The 19,905-nt window shown below is 42.1% G+C and overlaps 1 protein-coding gene across 5 annotated transcripts in view; it reads right to left on the bottom strand.

Annotated features, from left to right (window-relative positions):
* The window catches only part of znf423 (zinc finger protein 423), a 166,144-nt gene that overhangs the window by 121,105 nt on the left and 25,134 nt on the right, over nucleotides 1-19,905 (bottom strand). For 3 of the 5 annotated variants that reach the window (XM_035957085.2, XM_023289885.3, XM_035957086.2), the window contains exons 2-3: nucleotides 17,963-18,025; nucleotides 2,570-2,779 (exon numbers count right to left, since the gene is read on the bottom strand). In XM_035957085.2, the coding sequence (XP_035812978.1) occupies nucleotides 2,570-2,779; nucleotides 17,963-18,025 (273 nt within the window). The remainder of the gene's footprint in view (nucleotides 1-2,569; nucleotides 2,780-17,962; nucleotides 18,026-19,905) is intronic. The other 2 variants (XM_055009110.1, XM_055009109.1) reach the window with 2 other exon arrangements.

The following is a 19,905-nucleotide window of genomic DNA, read 5'->3' as shown; positions in this document are numbered from 1 at the left end:
AACATCAAACTACAAAATGCATGAACACATTAACTCTCTCATGCAGATCCAGAGTGGCGTGTGTTTATCCCCACAAGGTTGCGTGTTTTGTGTATGTGTGTGTCCCATGCCTTGACTCCCAGGAGCCTCCACCAGAGAATTTAAAAGGATTCTTTACTCTGTGTTTTCGTTTAGCCTTTTCCTCAATAATAACCAGAGAGTTGTGGTCCCACCGCTAACTTCAGACATGCATGCGCTCTCCTGCATGCTCACTAACACACATATAAGTGAAAACACACATCTATAATGATACACACCGGCACATACATGAACCCAAGTACACCAAACCCTGCATGCAACTGCGTACACATCCTGCCGAGCCGTGGGATTACTCCGCAATCTCAACCGCTCTTTCTCCGGGGAAAAAGATGTTTTATCATTTCATTTCATTTCTTTCTTGTGCCTCTCACCCTCCCCTCCCTCCATCCATCCCTCCATCCCTCCCTCCCTCAGCTTTCTCACTCAGCAACATGTAGCCCTCCCCAGACTCCTCTGCTGAAATCACAGGCCACATCCTGCGCTCTGACAGCAGCCTTGCGCTTTTGGCGGTGTGATATTCTCTGAGTGTGTCCTGTCTGTGTCTGAATGTGACACGACATGGACAAGGAAATGAGCGTGTTTACTGATGCGCCTGGAAAAGCAAGAAAGACTTTTTTAAATGCAGCAATCGCATGTGTTCTATGCTGTATTATAGTTGGTGTAGGACTAAACCAATGCAGCAATACGATGAGCTCTGGCTAAAAACTAAAACAAGTCTTCTGCAGTATTCCTATTGTTTGCATTAAGATTCTTTGATAGAAAGGGCCACCAGGATGCTCCAGTGTTAATGATGCATGCTGCATGACATGATTGCACTTTCTAGTCAAGAGACCCTTGTCGCTTGTCATCTCTCTCCATATCTTTTTATATTTTCTATTGCTCTTCACTGCAGAGAATCTAATAAAGCTACACAAAAAATTACTCCTGTGTTGCTGCATCTCCAAGCATCCTCCCTAACCTGCATGTGAGGCCTGTATGTGCTGAGGAGGATTGGATGTCAAGCCAGTGGGTGAATAAGAGGTTGCTGAGGCAGGGGTCTTACCATCTATATTACACGGTCTCTGGAAACACTATCTTTACCAGTTCAAACAAAGCCCTCCACTCCCCCTCCCAATTTCTTCATCCCCCTATCAAAAGTAAACACACACAGCCTCATACGCTAAGACGAGGCTGCCTCGCAGTAGCAAGAAAGTGAGTGTGCAACTGTGCGTGTTGGCTTGTTAAGGGAGTGTTTGGATTAATCTGTAGGAACCAGATGCCCCTGCCGAGTTCCTTTCAGCCCCTCCATTAATTACACCAGTACTAATAACGGCCTTTGTGTCTGTATGTGCATGTGTAAATGCGTGTGTTTGGGCACAAGTCTGTCCCTGTGGAACATATGCGTATAACTGAATCCAATAGCTATAGGTGTTCAGGAACAGGGGAGAGTCTGTGTCACCCAGGAAAGTACAAGGCTGGTAATTCTGCATGATGCAACTTAACTGTTACATCTGAACTACAGTTGAAAGAATAGCCTCCTTCCTGCTGAACAGCATGCGGGACTTCTAATTATACACCAGATATGTGAATATAGCACGATACATGAGTTGTAATTAGGTTTAAAAAAAAAAAAGGAAATTGTATTTTTTACACATATAGAAAGTGTCATGTTATCCATCCTGAACCCTTGACTATGGCTATGTTAGTGCATTATACAACCCATTTAAGAGGATGAAGTGCACTACATATCGTTGGCATTTCAGGATTGTGAATATTTAGCTGCTCTGTACCAATGACTTTGTTAAAAATGGATAAACATATAGAGTGAAACAGTGATGTGAGCCTTTGAACTATAGGAAGAGACCAGTTATTGGTCTGGTTGATTATCATGGCTGATACTTGACATTTTTCCAATTATCGATAGCTGGATTTTTATTGGCCGATTATTGATAAGTGTGCTACTTCAGGTCTGATGCAGCCTCCTCTCTCTGTCTGTAGTTAGTCTGTGGCATCTCAGATGTCTCAAGAAAACCAGGAAATTAGCTTCTCTCACAGTGACAAGGCTACCCTAACAGCTAGCAGCTAAATTAGAAGGCTGCCACAGATTAACTTGAAAGAGTCTGGGAAAGAATAATTATTAATGCTTTAAGATATGGACCTCAGTGGACAAAAAAAGTGACAAAACAGTGAAAGATTAAGAAAATAAAGAAGAGACAAACTGATCAATCTCAGTTGATCCCACGTAAACAGAAGTGAGTGTCCTAATTTGATCACTCCTATTTCTATTTTACATATTCACTTATAGTCTTCTTTATTATTGAAGTAGCCTAGTTGTGAATGACACGCTCTCTGCTATCACATGCTGTTAATACATTACATTTATTGTATGCTTTTCCCAAATATCGGTCATTGGAATTTCTTGATTGCCAATTATCGGCATGAGTATCGGCCCCAGGACAACCCATACCAGCCAATCCCTACTTTGAACACACATCAATAGCTTCGATCTTACCAGCCGGGCAGTGGTTGGTTCTGTGTTCGGTGAGCTCGGCCAGACAGTCAAAGTCCTGTTGACAGTTGTCACAGGTGAAGATGGACTCGTCATCTAGGTCATCATCGTGATCTCTGTCATCACGCTCGTCGTGCTCCTCCTGTTCTCCATCTTCAGCGCCGCCTCCTTGGCCTTCTTTGGGCTCAGCCTCTCTGTCAGACGCCGGGACTTCTGAGGACACAACAACATAGCTGTTTGGTTACCAGCTGCAAGTTTTTGAGCTTCATTGCATAGCTGGGTCCGTCTCACGTTGAGTTTTGAGCTCTTTTAGTAACTAGTTTGTGAAGATCTTATTGACAACTTAATTTCTCTCTGCACAAAGCAATTTTGTCGTCTCTCTCTACCTGCTGTATTGCAACAGCGATGTGTCCAATTTGACATATCGCTGGTAATTATAACGTAAGTGGATTATTACTTTAGCATGTGACGTAATGTGTGTGAATGTGTGTGTCCTGCTAGCAGACAGCGGAGTGTGAGAGGGGACCAGTGGAAGGCTGTGTCGGCCCAATCCACACTGCTCCATTGTGTCTCCATTTTCACACCTTATTATCACATTATAAACGCTGAGGATCCAATAGGACTGACACTGAAGACACTTGGCTTGAGAGGGGAGAGCAGAGGAGATAAGTGTGTAGCCTCTAAAACATATCTGTAGAGGAAGCGAATAATCAACGAGAATGTGCAAGACAATCATTAGGAAGAAAAAACTAATCAGTCTAACGAACTAAGCATCAAAAAAAAGGCTTGAACCTTGTAGAAGAAGATGCAAGTAAAAACTGTAAAGGGAAGCTTGCATATTCTATAACAAAAAAGTAATTTAATATCATAGGATCAGGAACAAATGTCTTCAAAACAACCACAGTATTGATTGACAACTGTTATTTAAAAAAATAATAATAAAAATGCATTTCCAAAAGGGCAATTGCATTGAATTGACTATATGCAGTTCATGCGCCTTAACGGTAACTCACAAAAGTTGCATCTCTCTTTCTACATTTAAAGTGCTGCCCAATACAGAGAATCAATAACCTCCATTACTTTTAATGAAAAACAAACTTACTTTGGTTGAGTGCAATTACAGGTCAAAAGGATTAAGCTCTCAGTCAGTTTTGTCCATTAGGAGCTTCAAACATCATTTTATGTGCATAAGCGGTGGAAAAGGCACTTTATTATGATGTGCTATTCTTGGCTCCACATTTATATGATTGTTATTAGAAAAAGTCTGACCAGTAAAACCTTGTTGCCAGCTCAGCAGCAGTATTTCATTCATATTTTTATAATCTGGAAGTCTTATTAAGATCAAGACCTCATTTGCAAGAAAGCATACGTGAGCAGGTCCGATAGTAAACCATTAGATCGTTTATTTCATGTTATTACAAAAGTATATACAAGAGTAACAAAGCTTAGTCTAGTTTGAGAGAGAAAGTCTGTTCGAGAATCGAGTGAGGCACAGAAGCTCCATCCCACATTTATTATGGGAGCGATATGATGGGAAAGAGGGATGGAGGGATGCTGGGAAGTGGGGAACGAGGGACCGAGGTGATGGGGTGTTTGGGGGGCTGCAGCAGAGGAAGACAGTGATGGAGGGAGAGACGGAGGAATAGAAGAAGGGATATGGAAGAAGAGAGGGAGGGTGTTGGCCATCTGTCCAGTGGTGAGAGCACCGTCTGGCCAGGGAGAGAAAGCAGCCCCTTGGCTGACAAAACACACCAACACACACATGCACACTCACATATACGCCCACGCTTCATGTAAGCACACATACACATCGGTCATTGTACATGTGCGTGCACAGATACAAACACACACAGATGTGCACATACCAGGGGTATACCAAGTGGATTTGTAAATAAAAGCAAACGTTGTACAAATTCATATACATGTGTGCATGCTGAAAAGTACATATGTGAAGCTGTGTTTTATGACAACTCTAGATATCACCAGAATATGATCAGTCCTTTTTAAAAATGTCACTAAACGAAACACATATGTTTAGTTATCTCTTATATTCCTTTAGTAGAATGACAAGAACAACTTTAAAATAGAGCCAAATGATAAAAACACCATCACTTTTTCATGCATTTTGTTAAAATCAATGTTTTTCATTCCTTTAAATGCAGAATCTACACTTGTGTTTTTTCAAAAATTATCATCCTAGACACTAAATGATACAGATACTCACTGCTTGCAGATATTTAATGTCACTGTGCATTAAAACTAAGAAAACGTTCACATCGGTTCACCGTGTGTGCAGATCAAACGCATACTTGTGCAAAAAGCATCCGTTCAAACACACACGACGTGCACCAAACATGCACACACACTCTCCCCTGGGTGTCCTGATGCCAGAGGTGAGGCCAGCGCCAACTCTAGCACATGCCAACACAACCTGCTGTCATAGCAACAGAGGGATGAGACAGATGAAACCTCTCCATCTTGCACCCTCTGTCCTCATCTCTCCCTTCTTTTCTCTTTGAGTACTTGTTTTTTTCTTGTCTACTCATCCTTTAATTTGCTCTTCAGCCCCCAATCACTGTGCGCTGGGACAAAGAGAGAGATGGGTGTCAGAAGAGAGGAAGATAAAGGGATGAGAGGAGCTAACACAGTCAGGCGGTGTTTCTCTTTACACATGGATTTGTATGGTACTCTGCCGTCCATCCGTCTCACTTCACACAAGAACAGAAAAATTATGTTTCCTCTTATGTATCTATGAGAGAACTTTATGGGAGGCGTCCAAACAAGTACGAGGTGTGATCAAGTTCCAAGAGTGGGCCTATAAAAAGCAAAAACTGTACTTGTAAATTTGGCTACTATCCCCTTTAGAAGTAGTCTTTTTGACCACTTGCAGGTGCACATTTGTAATTTCAACACAGACCTCAAACTTGCACAGAGAGATAACATCAAATTCTGTGTTAAACGTGATTTACCTCGACATAAACTGTCATGTCGAGGTAAATCACTGGTGACAAGAATTAGGTGTACGAATACAATGCAGAGATCAAACAGTCATCTTCAGTGGCTAAATCTACAATCTGTGAGGCCAGTAAAGGCGCATCAGGTCAGCAGCAAGAACATGCTTGTCATTTTGTTTGACATTCACGAGGTCATGCAGAGTGATTTCTTCTTCTAGGGTCTGATTGTTAATTCTGAATTCTACTGTAACAGCCTGAAGATTCAGAGGAAGAAGCTTCAGTGCCAATGACCAAAAATCTGGTACCTGCCATCATACCAATGCAGCATGCTTTGAGCGTATTGAAAACACCTTCAAGTTTTTTGGCCGGAACCACAACAATCGCTACTCTCTATCCACCCTACTCGCCAGATGTGGCTCCCTGTGACTTTTTCCTCTCCCCCAAAATCAAATTTAGGTTGAAAGGTTACTGTTTTGACACAGTGGAGGACATCCAGCATGCATTTCAGATGGTGATATACACTATATTGCTAAAAGTATTCGCTCACCTGCCTTGGCTCACATATGAACATAAGTGACATCCCATTCCTAATCCATATGGTTCAATATGACGTCGGTCCACACTTTGCAGCTATAACAGCTTCAACTCTTCTGGGAAGGCTGTCCACAAGGTTTAGGAGTGTGTTCATGGGAATTTTTGACCATTCTTCCAGAAGTGCATTAGTGAGGTCACACAGCTGATGTTGGACCAGAAGGCCTGGCTCTCAGTCTCTGCTCTAATTCATCCCAAAGGTGTTCTATCGGGTTGAGGTCAGGACTCTGTGCAGGCCAGTCAAGTTCATCCACACCAGACTCTGTCATCCATGTCTTTATGGACCTTGCTTTGTGCACTGGTGCACAGTCATGTTGGAAGAGGAAGGACCAGCTCCAAACTGTTCCCACAAAGTTGGGAGCATGGAATTGTCCAAAATGTCTTGGTATGCTGAAGCATTCAGAGTTCCTTTCACTGGAACTAAGGGGCCAAGCCCAGCTCCTGAAAAACAAGCCCACACCATAATCCCCCCTCCACCAAACTTTACACTTGGCACAATGCAGTCCGACAAGTATCGTTCTCCTGGCAACCACCAAACCCAGACTCATCAGCGATTGGTCACTCCAGAGAAGGCGTCTCCACTGCTCTAGAGTCCAGTGGAGGCTGCTTTACACCACTGCATCTGGCGCTTTGCATTGCACTTGGTGATGTATGGCTTGGATGCAGCTGCTCGGCCATGGAAACCCATTCCATGAAGCTCTCTGCTGAAGCACTGTTCTTGAGCTAAGCTGAAGGCCACATGAAGTTTGAAGGTCTGTAGCGATTGACTCTGCAGAAAGTTGGTGACCTCTTGGCACTATGCTCCTCAGCATCCACTGACCCCACTCTGTCAGTTTACGTGGCCTACCACTTGGTGGCTGAGTTGCTGTCGTTCCCACACACTTCCACTTTCTTATAATACAGCTGACAGTTGACTGTGGAATATTTAGGAGCGAGGAAATGTCACTACTGGATTTGTTGCACAGGTGGCATCCTATCACAGTTCCACGCTGGAATTCACTGAGCTCCTGAGAGCGACCCATTCTTTCACAAATGTTTGTAAAAGCAGTCTGCATGCCTAGGTGCTTGATTTTATACACCTGTGGCCATGGAAGTGATTGGAACACCTGATTCTGATTATTTGGATGGGTGAGCAAATACTTTTGGCAATATAGTGTATGTACAGAAGCATTCCAAACGTTGCAGGAGTGCTGGGAGCTGTGTATCGCTGCACAAGAAGACCTCTTCAAAGTGGATACCATTCAAAATTTAAATAAAGTACAGTGTCTGATTTTTAAAAGTGCCAACTCACAACTTCTTGGTCACTGTACTTTCCTGTGACATACTCTAGCTGTTCTGATCACTGCCAATCTAAAACATTACTCCTGGCTAGGCCATAGTGTGTACAAGTGTTTATCACCATGTGAGTGTTGAAGTCCTGTCTCAAAAAAATGACGCGTAAGATTTTCAGTAAGAAAGCAGCTCTCAAATAATAAATTCTCACTATGATACAACCAAAAGTACATGTGCACACTAAATTGGACAATAAATCTGTAACTTTTTATCTGTACTGAACCAGCCTTACTTACATTTATAGTTGAATTTTATGGAAACGCTCTGAAGAATGAGTAAATGCCTATCTCATAATGTGGACAGGAAAAAGGAAGCTTGTTCAAAACAATGACACACACTGTCCAGATGGTTGTTTATGATGCACAATCTAATCAATTTTATACTCATTTAACTGTTTGACCTTACAAGTAGAAACGTGTTCCTGGAGACAGGAAAACACACCAAACACCTGAAAATGATGATATGGATGTAAGAAGATTTCCCATGTAAACTGTTTTCAGAGGAACCTGCCTGAAATACGGCTGAAGGTTGCTCTACAAATCACATCCTTATGATCCCCCCCATCTTGCTCTTAGTTCTCACAAAACTCCTTCACACCTCCTTTCTGTGTCTCACTCCCGATACTCCACCCCCACCACACCAGAAAGAAAGCAGCAGGCCTACTTAATGAAAGCAGGCAACTCCCATGGGTGCTTGGGGTGCAGAGGGGTGTGTGTGTGTGTGTGTGTGTGTGTGTGTGTGTGTGTGTGTGTGTGTGTGTGTGTGTGTGTGTGTGCGTGCTGGGGTATTGATTGAATAGTATGACAGTAGTCCCTAGCAAATAGCACTCACATTCTCCCTTCCACACACACACACACACACCCATCAGTGAGACATAGCTGTGGTCGCTCATAGACACACGGACACACACACCAACACACTCACTCTACTGAGAACCATTATCTCTGAGTCACAGACTGTCCCTATGCCAGGAATAACTGCACATTCTCTCTCAGACCCACACCACACACACAACTGCACGCTCACGCACACACACAAATCTTCCAATCCCAAGTGCAGACACCCTGTTTTATTCTTATGTCATCCGAAGAGGCAAGCAACAATAGAAAATCTTTTTGTGTAGTTTTAACTCCAGAAAACGTGAGAAATACTAATTTCCACCCACTAAACAAAACAATAAGATAATTTCCCCCTTCAAGCATATGTTTCAGAAGAGTGGTTTCCTAGCAGTCCTGCAGTTACAGAGCCCCGCTGATTTTTATTCTAGCCATATAATGAGGGACTGAATTACACCTAGGATGCATAGTGAATGCAATTAAAAGAAATTAACTAGCTGGTAGGACAGAAAACCAGCTGTATTTCAGGTAGCTAAAGACTGGATTGAAAGTCACAGTTAAGGTCTGCAGGGAAAGAAAACTAAAGTGAGTTTCTTTTGTGTATTCACTTACTCATCTGTGGTAGAATGAAGCTTTTGTGTTTAAATGTTATTATGGAATGTCCACCAGCAATGTTAAGATAGCATGCACAGCTATTAAATCTACAAAAATATTAAAGTTAATCTATGCATTTTATGATTTGATTAAAAAGTGCATTACATAAATAGCATAATGATAGGGTTTAATCATACTTGCCTGCTATATTGATGTATGAAGGTCTGACTTCAACACATAAGGAATGAATGAAGTCATAAGTATTACAAGCTGTTTTTCACACACAGGCCTGATTGTGTGACAGCATGCAACATCAGGTATGGATGTGAAGAAAAGATGTTTTTACACCGTGCTTCTCCTGAGGAAAGGTAATAAGCAATATTCCTGGCTGCACCCACCAGCCTCAGTAACCTGAGGACAATAGGCTGTTTATTAACAGATAAAAATATAAATATATAAACAGATACCTCAGGAATAATGAGGTCACTTTGCATATCTGCAGGAAAGATATATGCTGGTGGTGTGTGTGTATGTATGTGTGTGTGTGTGTGTGTGTGTGTGTGTGTGTGTGTGTGTGTGTGTGTGTGTAGCATATTGGTGAATGTGTGTGTTCGTGTGCACCCTGGGTAATTAGATAAAGAGAAGTGAATTAGCAGAGTCCACAGTGCAGAATGATGTTACACAGAATAACCACGCCTAACTGAGACCCACTAATCACCACTCGTTAGGCTCATAGTGGAGTACGCGTGGATGCTTGTGTGTTTTCATAGCATGGGTGTGTTTGTTATAGATTGCATGTGTGTTTTCTCTCATTAACCACATTAAAATGAGTTCATTGAGGTAATTAGTGAGCTAAATGATAATAAGCCATACCGGATAAGAGAAGCAAAGACACAAAGAGACTTTATTCCCTCTCCCCTTACAGAAATGCTAGAGCCAAGTGCACTCAGTATGGATGCACTCCATCCTACAGGCCGACTCCAGTTCCGTGGCACTGTTGTGAGCAGTTGCCAAGATTAGCTGGTCGAGACACAAGCTGGAACACCAAAAGTGAAACACACACACAGTCAGCATGACCACCGTACATCTCTATATATCCTGTGGGAAGAAAACTGGGGAACTAATGAACTCTGGGAAATGTTCCTGAACTGCCCCAGGGTGATAGGAGTGCACTGAAAGAGTGTGCCAGAGCTAGAGGGGGAGTTAAAGGGGAATAAAACATACTGTATTACTGCAAAGGTAAGGCAGTTATTCAAGTGTTAGATTTGGCAGACAAGAGCTGGTACTGTGTCCTGTCTGGGACACACTCTGCTGCTCAGAGAGATGTATATCTGCCGGCCAAGCATGCATAAAACACACGCACGCACGCGCGCACACACACGCACACACACACACACACCGCTGCCTGTGTATGCCTAAAAGAGGCATCAAAGGGTGGAAAAAGTGTGTGTCGAGCTTCCAGGAGAATGTTTAGAAACCCAACAGTTTCGACACAAGGCTTTCATTCTACTCCACATCACACTCTACACCTGACCAGGATTCACAGGCACCTGGCTGGAAGCCACTGCACTCAGCTATGAGGTTAAAATCAGATCTGCACGACATGGCAGACATGGTGTTTTGTATAATTCTTCTGAACAAAGATTTCTGGTCATTTTTTGCATCCAGGAAACCAACCAATAAACAGTCCAACTTTGTCACCATAAAGCAGGTTCAAACACAAATAAAAATCTCAGCATGTATTATTTGCTCAAGATGTTTCAGGTATGACTCTAAAGATCAGAAAGCAAATGTTTTATATTATACTTCTGCTCTCTGTCAGCACTCTGTGGTCTCACAAATGTCTCTCAAGCAGCAAAAACTGAACAGCAAACGCAAGCTGTGGCCACAACCCAGGAAATTAGCTTCTCTCACAGTGGCTAAGGCTACGCTAACAGCTAGCAACTAAGTTAGCGTTCTAATTTAATCAGTCTTATTTCTATTTTACATATTTGGTTACAGTGACCCTTACAAAAAAGTCATGAATGACGGGTTCTGCTATGAAATGCTGGTATAATATTTAATTTAATGCATATCTGTTCCAAATATCGGCTTTCGGTCTTTCTTGATCCCCAATAATCGGCATCAGTACTGGCCCTAAAAAAACATATCAGTCGATCTCTTCTTCCAACACTCAGTTTCCACTTAATTAGGTACACTTAGCCTAAGCTAATGCAGCGCATTACAAAAGCTGGCAGTAAATCCTACCTGGACGAAGGTTTTATTGTTTTTCGTTAAATGTTTTAAAGAGGCAGTGTGGTGCAGTGATATTCAGTTTGGTCTCACTGACGTACCTGGAACTACAGCACATACTGTAACAATCCAGTGTGGCTAAAAGCGCGTTACTACACAGAGAAAACACTGCTGGTTGGATGGTAACTGTCAACACAATGGCGAGTCTATTTGAGCTCAAAATGTTGAGAAGTGGGAAGAATGGTGGACACATTTGGCACCGAGTGTACACTCAAATGCACACTGACACACACAGACTGAACAGGTGCAGCTGGACACAACAACACAGGCCTGCTCTCTGACTCCCCTGAGAATCCCTCCCCCAACTCGCTCTCCCCCTCTGCCTCCTGTTTGTGAGTGCTAGTGTTTTTGTGTGGGTGCATGTTAGGTGGCTATATAAAGAAGCTCATCTCTCCTCACCTCCTCCCATTTACCTCCCACCTCATGTCCTCCCCCCCCTCCACCTCCATAGCCAGTGTGTATGTGTGTGTTTTCACAGTACAAGGCCTCTTCCCCCCCAGGAGGAGATCTGCTGAGCCACAGAGTACCAGTCGCACACAAACACACACACAGAAACACATGTATATGCACACATCTGCACACACACACACACCCCCCTGGGATGTACTGCGGCAAGGGAGAGCAGCACCCAACACCAATGTCTGGAAACAGGATGATGAAAGAGCCGTTCACGTCATGGAAGGAAGCAAAATAAAAAACACACAAATACACTGTATATACACAAACACACACACATATAAAAAAGAAATCAGTCAGACATGCAATGCACAGACTCACAGATTGGCGGAAAAGCTCACAAATAAGTTGACAGCTGCTCGCGTATTTTCATTTTTGCATGTGTGTGTGTGTGTGTGTGTGTGTGTGTGTGTGGCATATACACACACCAACAAAAATTGCACCAAAAAAAAAAACCAACATAGGGCTTAAATGCTGCAAAACAGACAAAAACACAGATGCACTGTGCACTGTCACAAGCAGACAATAAGAGTTCACATACACAGGAACTGTTTTCCTGTGGTAGCCTTGGGGAAATTAAAACTACATTATGGACCTCCAGAGGGTAGCGGTGAGCGAGTAATAGAGGAAGAGGAAAAGAGGGAGAGGAAGCAGGAGAACGGGAGAGAGAGGAGGGCTAGTGTCCTGTTTTTCTCAGCTCTGGCCATCATAAAGATATTACAAGTAACTAGGAGAACACTGATACTGCCTGTAATCTCTCGTCATTCTGTCTCCTTCTATAACACACTGTTTCAACATATGTAACATATTTCACTTCCTAACAGAGCTGCCCCCTTAAAGTCGATGCTTCGAAGCATCAGATGAAAAATCCCGATTCAACTCAAGCATTTGTTTATCCACGTGACAACGTGCGCTGCACTCATGGTTAACTGATGAGAAAGGCTGCACGTTACGTTGGCGTGACACTTAAAGGAACATGACCTTGTGGGTAACTTACGTGTGATGCAGGTCTAGGATTGTCAAAAACAGGCCTGGTCCGAGTAACAAATGATGACTTGATGAATGCAGACTCTGGTAATCTCACTACTCTCATTTTTGCTGGACCTGAGCGTGGCTTTTCACACAGCTGATCATATCATTCTCCTCACCAGACTCAGGAACTGGGTTGGTCTAGGTGGAAATTGCTCTCAACTGTTTTTTGTCATGCTTATCTGACAAAGAATTCAAAGTTAATGTTAACAGCTTTTGCTCTTCAACTACGTTCATATCATGTGGTGTCCCACAGGGTTCAGTCCTTGGCCCCAATTTTTTCAGTCTACATCTGTTGCCTCCTGATCTCAGTTTTAGTTATACAACTACACATTATGTAGCATGTTTGCTGCCCTAAAATAAAGAAACTAAGGGCCTGATTCATGCAAGATTTCAACCATTGACCATGTCAAGACCAATTCGTGTTTTCTGCATCTGCAAGGGTGCCTGCGACATAAATTTCGTCATCCACCCAAATCATTGAAGGTCTCCAGATGTCTGCATGCAACCCAAAAGTTGTGACTACACAGAACTGCAAGGAAAACAAATGGTGCTGAAAAAAATGCTGTGAGACTGTTGATGGAGATTATCGTTCATCCAGACTTTCACAGTTCATCATTAAGGAGTTGTAATTGAAGTAGTTGCTGCACGACTTTGGAGGAGCTTTGATTTATACATGCTTTTTATTGACAGAGTGGGAAGGTCTTCTCCAGAAATCCTGTGTTATGTCCACCAACTGTACTGGAAACACCTCAGGAATATTCAGTGACACATTTCTACAATTCAATACGTAGGAAGCTGCTAAAACGCGTGCTACTGGACAATGGTACCGCCTGCGTGAACCTAATGCAGCAGGAATAGAAATCGCATGCTCATTCACTTTCCACTTTCAAAAGCTGTATTAGTCTGCACACACAGACACAGAATTGGTCCACTTTTGCCACTTCATCCCTGTTTTCTGCCACTATTACCTCAATGACTCCCAGTAGCATGTCTCGTTTAGGTCTGAAAAACAGCACAATCTGGAAACTTGGCAATACTACTTTGCTGCCATTAATTACCAGATAGCCTCTAACTTCCTTCAGCTTAATACAGGTAAGACTGAAGCCCTAGATATTGATCCAAACCATATTTCTAGAAGTTTATCAATCAACAAATAAAGTACATGTAAAACACAGGATCTATGGCGAAACTAACCTTGAACTTTAGCACTCCACAAAGACCTACAATAAAATAACCCTGTGCTATATTTAGAAATTCATTTAGAAGTTGCATGCTGATGTAAACTGAAACGATCCAGTGATAATTGAATACTCAAACACACTTTGCTGATATTGATATAGATCTGTCATCCGATAGGTGGAGGCAACAGTCTCACTGGCAGGTTTTGTCTGTGTCACCACACAAAGACACACACACACACAGACGCACACACACACACACACACAGACGCACACATTCACATAGTGAATAATAATAAAGCAGTAGGTCTCAGTTTCTCAGTTTCAGCTTTGGGATCTGACAAACCTTTTCCATGATGACTCATTGGCTCTTTCTGTGTGTGACTCTGCAAGTGTCTCTGTGAACACAGTGTTTGTGTATATGTGTGTTAGTGTTGTCTACAGTAGACTGAGGAAAACAAGAGAAAGAGAAGACGATATCATCACTGACACGGATTATATACACATGATTTGTAACTGTTTTCCTGTCTCATTTGACATGTGTCCCACACCTTCCAGGGTCTATTTTCCCACATGAGACTGAACATACAAAGAGGTCTGAACAGATGACTCATAAAAAAGGGCAACTCTGCTGCTGCTACCTTCCCCGTCCAACTATCTCTCTCATTTCCTTTCTCTATCCCTGGCAACTTCTGACTGTTTCTTCTCCCAGCACACTGGGGGAGCGAGGGAACGAGGGAGGAAGGGGACAAGTTGTTTTTCTGTCCTGCCGAGGATCTGCAGGGGCAGGGGGAAGGAGGGAAGGAAGATTATTGGGGCACCTTTGGCCTCCATGGGCTCCTCTCTGGGGCAGAAACGCCAGGGGGGAGGAGGAAACGGGAGGAGGAGGAAAACATGTAGAAAGGGGGAGACTAAGTTGGCTCGATGTTATTCCCTTCAAGTCACCCTCCCACCTCCATCCACCTTCTCTCCTGCGGGTCTTTCCAAACTCAACACAGATTTTCCAGTGAAAACGAAAAGGGGGGAGACGACGGCGAAAGAAGAGAGCTGGGGTGGAAGTTTGTGAATTTAGTAGCAGGGTGGGAGTGGATATTTCTGCATTTTCTTTCTTTTTTTATCACCTTGTCGACACCATCTCCCGGGGAGCAGAGGAAGCAAGGTCTTTTCACTTCTTAATCTGCTTAAATAAGGGATATGGATATTCTAATATGTGCACGGATAAACAGTGAACGGAATGATAAAGGGTGGTAGAAAGCAGAAACAGGGGCCGATAGAATGAGACAAACACACAGCGAAATAGCGAAAAGCAGAGGACACCGAGACAGGGAATTGACAGTAAAATCCAAATTGAAAGAGTGGCTGAGTAAGGGAATATGGGACAGTGTGTTTTTATGGGAGGAAGACTTTCAGATAGGTGTGTGTGTGTGTGTGTGTGTGTGTGTGCGTGCATGTGTGTGTCATGGGACTCCAGCTTCCTGCAGGAACTGACACACACAGCAGTTCTAGCGAGCCACCCAGGACCTCAGTCAGCATGCCCCTCAACACGCACACTCAAACACATAGACCTGTACAGTGGCCCCTGGAGGAGAGTTAGCACAGGTTTGAGGAAGGGGGGCCGAGGATGGGAGGGTTCGGTACGTCATAGACACCCCAGGGGTCATACTTTCCTATCCTCCCATCCCAGAGCTTAACGAGAGACGGGGCAAGAGAGGTAGAGAGAGAGAGATAACTGCATATTTACCACATTCAGCAGTATCTTATTTCCCTGCTGGGATCGAGTCAGAGGAAGTGTTTAACTGTTCTCTGATAGGCTGCAAACCGGAGCAGAAAAACTAGCTACGGCTGACAAACACCTACAGTAGTTTCACTGTTTCATTTTTGCTACGGTTGGGGAAAATATGTACTTTAATCTTTACTAAAGCGCTAATGACAACAGTGAAGGAAAATGTCAATAGCCTAGTTGTGCCAGGGCTAGCATATGGGCCCAGCAGATGCAACTTTTTTTCCACACAGAGACCTTTGACTCATTGCAGCAGTTTGGACACAGAGTAACACTGCACAATATTGGAAGAAAAAAAAGACATTGTGGTATAATATTCTTCTCTCATATTGCAAGATGAAAAAAATGCAGGAATTTTCACCAGATTACTTGAATATTGCAAAAGAATTTATCAGTTTCTAATGATTGGGTTGATTTTGTAGGGGACTGCATTCAAAACGCAAGAATTTTTAAAAACTAAAAGCTGGAAAGGGCCATTTGGATCCTATTTCATAAGGTCTAACACTCATAAAGGCATTCAAAATTTTTATTTCTATTTTTGCTTTGGATGCCATTCAAATCTGGCTTTGCACTCATAGAGAGCTTGGTGCTGCTGATTTGAATGGTTAAACAAATAAGTAGCAACTGCAAGACACTGCAGACAAAGTGCCTGTTTTTGGTCAACAACATCCTTTCTGTAGCTGAAATATTCTCATACAACAGTTTCTTTTTGCAACCAAATATTCTTTTTCAGTGTTTCTCTCCTGTCCCTGCTCATTTTGCTGTGCACATGTACAGCCTGCATGTCAACAAACTCCTCTAAGTGTAGTTAAGAAACTCCAAGAAGCCTTAAATCAGAGTAAATGATGTTCTATCAGACAGACTTCTCTTGTAGGTCATGCAAAGTTAGAACTGTTAAGTTTTCTCTTTTTATCAAGCAGCAAGAAAGTTGTAGCATGATGTGTTTGAGTTAATTTGTCTTACCTCACATGGTGCGTCTTGCTATATGACCACTGCATATGCACACATTGTAATGCTGATGCTTTAACACAGAGGAATTTCCTATATAGTACATTATCTTTTGCCGCCTCGAGACAAATAGTTTTCTGAATCTGAATGTTCCAGTCATGCCATTTACCATTATTTACTCTACAACTGTAATAACTAGTCGACCAAGAGAGAGTTGATTTTGATAATTAGTCAATTATAATGTTTTTTTTAGGCAAGAATGACAAACTTCGCTGGTTCTAACTTGTCAACTTCGCGTCATAATCTTCTATGCCTGTAAACTTTTCATTTTAAGACAACACAATAAGCTCTGGGAACTTGTATTTAATTAACTAATCAAGGGAAAAAATGTGCATATTAACCGGTCATGAAAATTACTGACTGATTAATAAAGTAAAATTGACTCATACATTCAGTCATAGCTGGAAATTTATTGCCTAAATAAAAAAAACTCCACATGCACACAGCATTAATTAATCAGAATGTGGGATTGGTTAGGCTTCACATTAAATTATCTTGATTTTTCCTGAAAATGTGTGCAACGTTTCACATATCGCCCAAGCAAAGCAAGGTTTGCAGTTATGTGGAAAGCTTTTCTCCTAGCATAAATTCAAACAATAAACTATTGCTATTCCCTGTTTGGACACAAAAACCTACATTATTTCTCCCCTCATTTCATACACGAACCTCAGAAAGAAGTTGATTTAGTTGTTAATATTCCATCAAGTCAAAAGGGCAAGTGAGGATAATTTAAAATTTCCATCCCAGTGTGGAAACAAAAGAGAAGACGGAGGAGGGGGGGGCAGAGACAGAAAGAGACAGAAATGGAGAAGTTGGTTTGGAGAAACCACAAGGAAAAACAAAATCCAAGAAAGAACAAAAAGAATAGAAACGCTCCACCATCTCTCTGACTTCCTCCCAGGATATCATCAGACCATAGAGAGTAGTGAAAAAGCACACAAATCTCTCTCTCTTGTGCCCCCCCCCCCCACAACCGTCATTGCTTTCCATTCAGTCCGACTCCTGAGACCAAGTGCTCTGTCTCATTCTACATCTCCCTATCATACTTTCTTTCTCTTTTCAAATCTCCTCTTTTCTCTCATGGTTTTTCTTTCTCCTAATACTTTCATAAATCCCTCCACCCTTCCTTCTACAGTCACTAAATCTCTCCATCTTTTCCACTCTTCTCCTTGATATCCCTCTGAGAAGGCCCTTATAAATCACATGGAAGTGATATTACGAATTGTCTACGTCTGTCTGTTGGTGTGTGGGAGACACATGCAGACTTCAGCATCTTGTATGGATCTGACAGCTGGCTGGAACTCTGCTACAACGTCAACGTGTGCATGTGTCTGTACACTAACCTGTCTGGACAGTTGATTCATCCCAGGTCCCTCCACACTCTGAAGACTCCCCTTCTTCTACCGCTAAGGAGAAAAGAAGAGGGACAGGGAGAGAGAAACAAATAAAAAATGGGTTTAGAATTTGTTGTACGTCAGCAAGAGAAAAGGGCTCAATTTTCTACATGGAGAGCAAAAGTCTATCACATATTGCAGAAGAAGAATGTAGAGTCACCGCCAAGGCTTAAAGCCCAAGAAAAAAAAAAACTGTGAACTGAAGAAAATTCTAAATTTTCTAGTTTCTAGTAAATATGTCAAACATTTATTGTTTCCAGCATTTCTATTTAGAACATTTGTTTCTTTTTTATAGATTTTAAATTGAATTTGTGTGGGGTTTTGACAAAGCATGTTGTCTGATGGTGTCATTTTGAACTTTTTACTGTTTTAGAATGAATTAATTAACTGTTAATTAACCCTCTGAGCCCCAGAACACACCAGCAGGTTTAAAGGGCATTATGTCGTCAATGAAAATCACAAAAATGGCACCATTTATCATTGAAAGAAACAAAAAGAAGCAAAAAATACGAAAACTGGTCAGATATTCAATGGTCCTTTGACCACTCATCTGTGTTTTGTCGAAAAGATGTTCCAAATCTTAGCTTAAAATTGTGATAGGTCAATAAAAATGTACTTTGCTCTACATGTCTACCAAGAAAAACCTACAATCCTGAACACAAGTCATAAACCACAAGCGACGAAGAAAAAGAAAAAGGTCAGAAACTGCTTGAGGTTTAAAGGGTTAAGATCCTCACAAGTCAGACTGGCACATAGAGTTAATCTAACAACACACTGTTTTCCTAGACAACACTAAAACTGTTAGACTTAGCATTAGGTCTCGTTATAAATCTCTAAGCTTCCACTACACTTTTTCGGAAACACAAATCTCAGGTGGCTCTCTAAATCAATTTTGTTTCCCTTTGCGTCTGCCCAACCTTGAATTTAGGGTTTAAGCAGTCTCTGTAAACTATAACAACTTTATTAAATGGAAGACTGTAGAGTTGGTGTGAAATTCTCTGCTTGCATTAGTATCTTAAAGTGTTTATATGTGCTTTAACTCATTTTAAAAATAGACAAGGAAAACAATAAACATGTAGGTATTGACAATGACAATGTCCGGAGATCTCTGTGACTCGTTCACACACGGAGCCGATCAGAGCTGGAATGTGATACCGACTTCCTGGGTACAACAGGAAGGAGGGAAGTACAGCTGGCACACAAACAGGAAATGGCTGGAGCCACCACACAATGGGATTTCCTGTTCACCCCCCTCCCCAGAGCTTCGCTTTTCACTTACTCACCTCCGTCTCTGATCCTTCAAAATCCTTTGCTCTCATCCTGCTCTCACCGGTGACCTCCACCCTCCAACTCGCTACACTTCTCCTCATATTCCTCATCAACTCCCTCCTGGCCCACCCCATCCTCACATCAAGCCTGAGCCAAAAGCTCACATCAAAACAAGAAGTTATAAATCAGTGAAGTGTTCCTTTTAGGAAAAAAATAAACAGTGTTGAGGTGTGCCTTTGTTGAAGCCACTGTTGACTTGTTCACTAAAGTCATCTGGACCTCAACCATATCAATAGAAGGAGCTGCAAAAATTGTGGATATTCAGTTTTATCTGTTTGTTCACTATTTTTCATTACAATTACAACAACAACAAACAGGCACTATTCACACTTTGGTTACTTCCACACAAATTTAAATATTTTTTGCTTTAACGTATGTCTGTACGTTATGAGCTTGTGTGTAGGTGATAAGTGTGTTTGAAATGTGTTGTATCAATCTATCTTTCTATAAAAATGGTGTTTTGAAAAGAAAAAATAATCTGTGACTTTGCCATTCATGTACCTTGGGTTTTCAATGTAAACATGAAGAAGGAGGGAGTAGATTTCTTAGTTGTAGGGATAGAC

This window comes from Amphiprion ocellaris, chromosome 3, assembly GCF_022539595.1.
Source record: "Amphiprion ocellaris isolate individual 3 ecotype Okinawa chromosome 3, ASM2253959v1, whole genome shotgun sequence".
Taxonomy (NCBI): domain Eukaryota; kingdom Metazoa; phylum Chordata; class Actinopteri; family Pomacentridae; genus Amphiprion; species Amphiprion ocellaris.
The sequence above is the reverse complement of the archived record's forward strand: the minus strand, read 5'-3'. Positions and strand labels throughout refer to the sequence as shown.